Consider the following 6541-nt stretch of genomic DNA (forward strand, 5'->3'; position numbering starts at 1 on the left):
ACAAGTATTTTAGAGACTGGCAGTGCCATAAAACAACTACTTCAGGTTATTGCTGCTAAAGGTGGTTTAAGAAGCTGCTGGATCATGGTCTGGACTTAATTTGTCACACAGCTGATCAATTTTGCTTTTGTTTGTGAAATAAAGGAATCTGTTGTGTGTTTTTGTACAATTAATCTTGTAGACCTGGTAAAAACCAGATCAGTTTTATGATGTCCTACATGTAAAACCCAAGAACTGAAAGAGAGTGGATGTTTTTCCATCATTGTTTTACACATCAAATAATTTTCTTTTTATTTGGCTACATAATGTACAAACTTTATATTTTTGATGCAGCAGGACATAAAAAACGATTCCCAACAGCTAAAAGAAGAACGGCGCCCTTCACACGAGCTTGTATCAACAGATTTTAAATTTCAAGTACAAAGCCTGAATGATGATTATGCTAATCAAGTCCGCGTCTGAACGCATATATCCGACTCGTGCCAATGGATGATTGCGTGCGCATGCAGTGTGCACATAACGGGAGGCTGTCATTCACAGAGCAGTGTGTGTGTGTGCTTTGTTTTGGCTGCGGGGCTGTTGGTGCTGCCTGATAATGTCTTCAATCATCTCTCCTGTCAACACGGCTAAATCTAGCTGCCCTTGGGAAAAGTTGTGAAAAGGTGAGTGCCAATATTGACAAACAAATAAATTCTGACAGAGGCGTGACTTTTGGGCAATCGGTCAAGGCTGCAGACACGGGCCTGTGGGCACGAGCTGCAGAGGCATTGTCAGATGAGACACCCCGTATTTTACTTTATCCTTCAAGTCACGTGGAATACTGCGAGGTTTATAACACGGAAATAGAAGTCTTACTGTTTTGCATTACACTGACATTGTAATAAACGTAACACTAATCTAAAAGATAAGATGAAGCGGCTTAAAGCATGTAGTGGTAAAAGCTGTCATTTGCATGCGATGCACAGGAACTCCAGAATTATCTCAACCGGCTAAATATAAAAGTCGTCAAGTGTTTTGTGCATATGCAGCAGACGAGCTTTGCCTGGAACGAGAAGAGCCACGAAGGCCCGATGCAGCTCTCCAGGTAATTACTGCAGACATAAAGAGGAGGAGGAAGAGGAGGAGGTGGGAACGGGATTGGAGTTTGCAGTGCAATTGATGGCTACTTCATGTTCTCATTTCCATATGAACAGTGCTCTCTGAAGCCATTTGCGTCAATCAAAAAGACTTGTCTGCCGTGTCTCTTGCCCTCTTACCTGCCTCGACCTATTTACTCCTGTTTTTGAAAGAAAAAATCAATATGTGGCATGTGCTTTCAGGTGTGTAGCTTGAGTTACAAAGTCAGCAGTGATGACACAAAAATGACTTGAAGTGACTGTTTTTCACGTGGTAACCTGAGTATAATCAGATTATCTACTGGAATTTACCTCCTCGAAATTCATCTCATCAGGACTGTCCCAGGGCTTGAAAAACTTTCCAGTGCGCTGCTTCTTCAAAGGCACGACGACGACATAATACCCCCTAAAAAAGAAAAGTTTAAGTGAAACATATACTGCAATACTAGACAATGTGAAGTAGTATCTTTTTTAAAAACATTTGATATTTTATCATAAATATAGATTTGATAATACAAATAGACACAGCCAACCTACAGATAATAACCCTTGGCTATACCACATTCAATATATTTTTTTCTTTAAAAGAATTGTGCAAATAAAAACCCACAAATTAAAAATACTGAAGTACCTATGCCAAGCCTCCAGGTGGCGATAACGTCCCCACACAAGCACTTTTAAAACAGTAACTGTTACCAATGTGCTTTACAAATGAATTTGACTTGACACACATCATTATATATATTTGACACACATCATTTTATATATATATATATATATATATATATATATATATAAACACACACACACACACACAAGTCCCTCGTTTATCACGGGGTTTCCGTTCTCAGTCCACCCGCGATAAGCGAAAAACCGCAAAGTAGGAATAGTAGTACAAATAGTAAGTAGCACTTTATTTGAGTATATATATATATATATATATATATATATATATATATATTTATGTATGTGTGTGTGTGTGTGTGTGTGTGTGTGTGTATGTATGTATATAAAGGCGTTTTAAACTCAACAATGTTCAGTCAGGTCATCTGGACAGTTTCTTTTTTGTGCTGAGACATTTCGTCCATCATCCAACGGACTTCTTCAGTTTGAGGAAGCACCAAACAAAACTGATTCTCCATCAACAGCAAACTGCAGTGTGGAAAAGTAAAACAGTTTGCTGGTGCTAAGATGGCCATTCTAAGTGACTGTTTTGGTTGTTCCTCAGATTCAAGAAGTCTGTTGGATGACGGACGAAACATCTCGGCACAAAAAAAGAAACCATCCAGATGACCTGAATGAACATTGAACATTGTTGGATTATTGAGCATGAAGTTTGGCGTTTTAAATCCTTCACACACTTGCAATATTCTAAACAATGTTTCTAAACTCTAAACGCTCTAAAAAGCCCAGCATGTCATGATCTCTGCTCTCTGCCTCCAGCTGCTCTCTGCCAGCGCTCTCGGCCACGCCCACTTCTCCGCTGCAGAGCAGAGATCGACAGAGGAGGGAGGAGGAGCTGCGGGAGGGAGCTTCTCCCTGCACATGTGGGCTGCAGACAGGTGCAGCATGTGCTAAATAATTTTAAAGAATTTATTTTAAATGAAAAATCCATGTTAGTCTTGAGGCTCATCCATCAATCAGCCAATTGTGTGTTGTGTCCAATCTTACTTTGAAAAACTGCAAAAGAGCGAGTCCACGAAAGTCGAACTGCGAAGTAGCGAGGGACTGACTACTCTATATATATATGACATGTCCTAACTCCAAGAAAGAACAATTTGAGCAAATAAAAGCTTTTCAGCAAACTATGCGTACATTTACTTACAATTTTAAATCTTAACACAAGTCTAAAGTTTATTAATAACAGGGTTATTACAAATCATCAAAAATTTGTAAATATTATGTAATTGGCTAGGGCATGCTCAACATACAATGAACTAATGAGGACGCGTGAAACAGACTCAATAATGTTTATCAAGGGTATTCTCAAAACTTAGTTCATTTTATCTTGTTTTCTCAATAACAACAAAAATAGTGTGTATGTGAATTACAAGTGAAAACAGCAGACATATTGTTATGCAAAATATTAACTTTAATGTGAGCAGGACTTACATTTTTTGAATGTCTGCCTTACCGAGGTTTAGCAAACCAACCAGAAACAATAGAAAACTCAAGAGTCATTGGCCAAAGCAAAACACGGTTGAAGATCATATATTTTGCTTAGGCCTGCCTCACTGTGGTGCTAAAGTTGTGCCAAAACCATGTAAAGTAGCTAGCATTAGCCATTCTGGCAGTGTAAAAACAGGGAGCTAATAATAGTTTAAGCTTTGGCATAAGAAACAATAAGACAACAGCATCCAATAACATAGCAGAAAAAAGTTTGAAGCCTCCTTGTAAAAGTGAATGTACCCCGTAACCCTGTGACAACCCCATGTTTTGTTGAAAGGCTGAAGAGACGTTACATGGCTTACAGGAGCATGTTTAAATGAGTCGGGATCTTTCACTGCAATGACTGAGGTCAAGTGGATATTACTCCAAAATGCAAGGATGAATATAAATGACTGTTTGGAAAAATTACCCCTGACAAGGTCAGCTATCAAGTTAAGTTGTGTATTTCCATTCACAGAGCATCAGTATAAAACAGTTATTAAGCTGTGGCTTTAACAGACAGAGGAAGGCCAACCATTACTGGAGTAATGTCTTCACAAGTCAAATAATCAGCAAAAAGATACATTTTTATTAGGTTAAATTATATTGTATTGACAACTAACAGTTGCAAGTGGGGGAATCTGTTTTGTAGAGGTGCCTCCCCAAGCTAATTCCATATGCAAACCAAGTCATTGGCTAAACTTAGAACTGGCAAAGTTTCGGTGAAGGCCAGTTTCCAAGGAATATAAAAGTTGACGAATGCTTACCGTACTCTCTCAGATGTCTGCACGGATGGAAGTTCAACAGTCACCATTCCATCCGAGTTGGTTTTGCCAATCAAGTAGGGTTTGGTGCGAAGCACGTCTGGAGCCGTCATGGTGGACACTCGATGCTGCAGACCTCCAGCACTGTTGCCACGATTGGTCAAGAGGAAGGAGTATTGCGTCTCTGGTTGAAGACCTGTGATTAGCTTCTGCGTTAACTTCCCATCCACCTCCACACTCTGCCCGTTGTCGTAGAGGATCTGATAGGAGAAATGAGGAAATGTTTCACATAGATAATGTTGGTAGATTCTGGCTCTACAAACTGAGAGGCGATGCTCACAGTGAAAGGTTGTGCTGGGTTGTAGGATTCCGGGATTTCCCACATCAGTAACACGGATGTCTTCATAGCAGCTTTCACGTGGAAGTTTTTTGCAAACACTGCTAAAAAAAAGGTGGGAGCAGATGATTTAGACACAAAATATCATTCTTTTTTCCCCGTTTTCCAAAGATCCAACACTAGTGCTTACCTGAAAATGTCTCCTTCATACCAGGCTGAAAGAAGTACTATGCTGAACACAAAACTGTCCTCTTACCTTTATACCAACACCAACTTTTAAAATTAATGACTTGCCTTTACTTAACTGACAAGACACAAAGACACATACATACTTACTCAACATGAGTGAGTGTTAAATTGTAGGATAAAAGAAAAAAAGGCTAGTGATAGGGTAGAATGTTAGTACCAGAGTCTTTTGGTTGGCTCAACTTCTGCCATTTGAGGCATTTGGAGGAAGTTGTGGTTGTACAGGAAAAGATTGAAAGTTTAAAAAAGAAAGGGCTAAGAAAGTTCAGGGACTGGTCCTACCTTGATCCACGGGTTGTGTTCTGAATTGGACACTTGGGCTATAGGGACCAGATCCCTTGCTGGTGAAGGCACACATTTTAATATCGTAAGTTGTCTCTGCCCTAAGGCCATCCAGGAGGACTGTTGATTCCGGGGCAGTGAAGAAGAGTTCAGAGGGACTATGTGGGCTGTTGATGTCTTTGTATTGTAGAGCGTATTTGATTATTCGCCCATTTTGCTCTGCCTCCAACACAGGCTGCCAGCTGACCTGAACTGTGGAGGTGGTGGCGCCCTCCGCTTCAATGTTCTGAGGGAAGCCGCTTGGAATGTCCTCATTTGTGGTGACTTCTTTGACTGTCTCTTCGCCAAAGCCTACTTTGTTGCGTGCTGAAAGACGGAAAGTGTATGAAGCTCCCTTATGGATCTCTTTTGTTGTATAGTGGTTCTTTCCCTCTGAGAACTCTATAATGGTCAGCGGATCCACATCTTTGCGACCAAAGCGAAGGCGATAACCTTGCAAGGGTCCGTGGGTTACTGCTGGGGGGTGCCACTGGAGTAGAGCTGTGCCCATATTGGTTGTACTGACCATAAGTCGAGGTTTCTCTGGAACTAATTGCAGCAGTGGAGGAAAAATAATCTTTTAGGTACATACCGTTTTCTTCTAGTATCAAAGTGTTAACAGAAGTGCAGATTTGTTTTCTAATGCTTACATTACCTGCGCCAGTGGTGGTTATTAGTTTGGGCTTGCTGCGAGCGCCGTCGCCTTTTGTTGTGTAGGCTGTCACCGTAACTGAATATGTGGTCTCAGCCTGCAGCTCTGTGATGAACATTTCCTGAAAAGATACAAAACTTAAGCTACAGTACTTTCGTTTTCCCCCTTTTGCAAACAGAAGCAGGATAGATGTGGGATGTGACAGTGCAACAAAGGCATTCGCTAAAAACTGAGGCAGACCTCCATCATTAAGAGAATCCTTGATGGACTTCAATTTACAAATGGGCAGTGATTTTTAAATATTCTGTCTTAGTCTGATTTTGAAAAGAATACAAAGAGGAAATTGCAGTCCCAGATAAATTACAACTTTACTGCCAGAATGTGTGTCCACACTTTCACATCGATCCATCGAACCAGTTAATTTAAAGAGCAATTTTGCTTGAAATGCCCATGCCTACTTGTACTCAGAAATAATTTGACATATAGGAAGTTACTTTTCTTGTTTAAAATTAATTTTCTAAGCAATTATAAAGTTCCTCAGTTCAAATTGTAATTTCCTCTTTATAAAGCTTATCATGGACCTCCATCACTACTTTTTGTTGGTTACCATTATAAGCTGGGAACGTGATGCAGTGTTATAAAGGAATATTTGGCTGAAAACTCAAAATAAGCCATGCATGTAGAAAGAGCAAGTAAATACACTTTGCTACTCACATGATCAGTTGAATCATCATACTCCCACTGATTATGACATTGAAAACAGAGGAAAAATATGAAATAATGTTAGATACAAACAACGATGGCTGAGAAAATACAGAAGCACTAAATATGTGTTGAAAAATGAAATATCACTAATTGTGCATTTACATATCAACAGATTAATATCAAATTCCTTGCATCTAATTGAACTGACACAATACCTATTTATGTATATATATATATATATATATATATATAT

General features: G+C 39.6%; 1 protein-coding gene across 1 annotated transcript in view; it reads right to left on the reverse strand.

Annotated features, from left to right (window-relative positions):
• Positions 1-723: 723 nt before the first annotated feature.
• LOC119420863 (receptor-type tyrosine-protein phosphatase S) overlaps positions 724-6541 on the reverse strand; it is a 167108-nt gene continuing 161290 nt past the window's right edge. The window contains exons 14-17 of the mRNA XM_037688615.1: positions 4368-4465; positions 4031-4287; positions 1428-1521; positions 724-801 (exon numbers count right to left, since the gene is read on the reverse strand). Coding sequence (XP_037544543.1) covers positions 724-801; positions 1428-1521; positions 4031-4287; positions 4368-4465 — 527 coding nt within the window. The remainder of the gene's footprint in view (positions 802-1427; positions 1522-4030; positions 4288-4367; positions 4466-6541) is intronic.

The sequence above is a fragment of the Nematolebias whitei genome, chromosome 1 (assembly GCF_014905685.2).
Source record: "Nematolebias whitei isolate Nwh7 chromosome 1, NemWhi1, whole genome shotgun sequence".
NCBI lineage: Eukaryota > Metazoa > Chordata > Actinopteri > Cyprinodontiformes > Rivulidae > Nematolebias > Nematolebias whitei.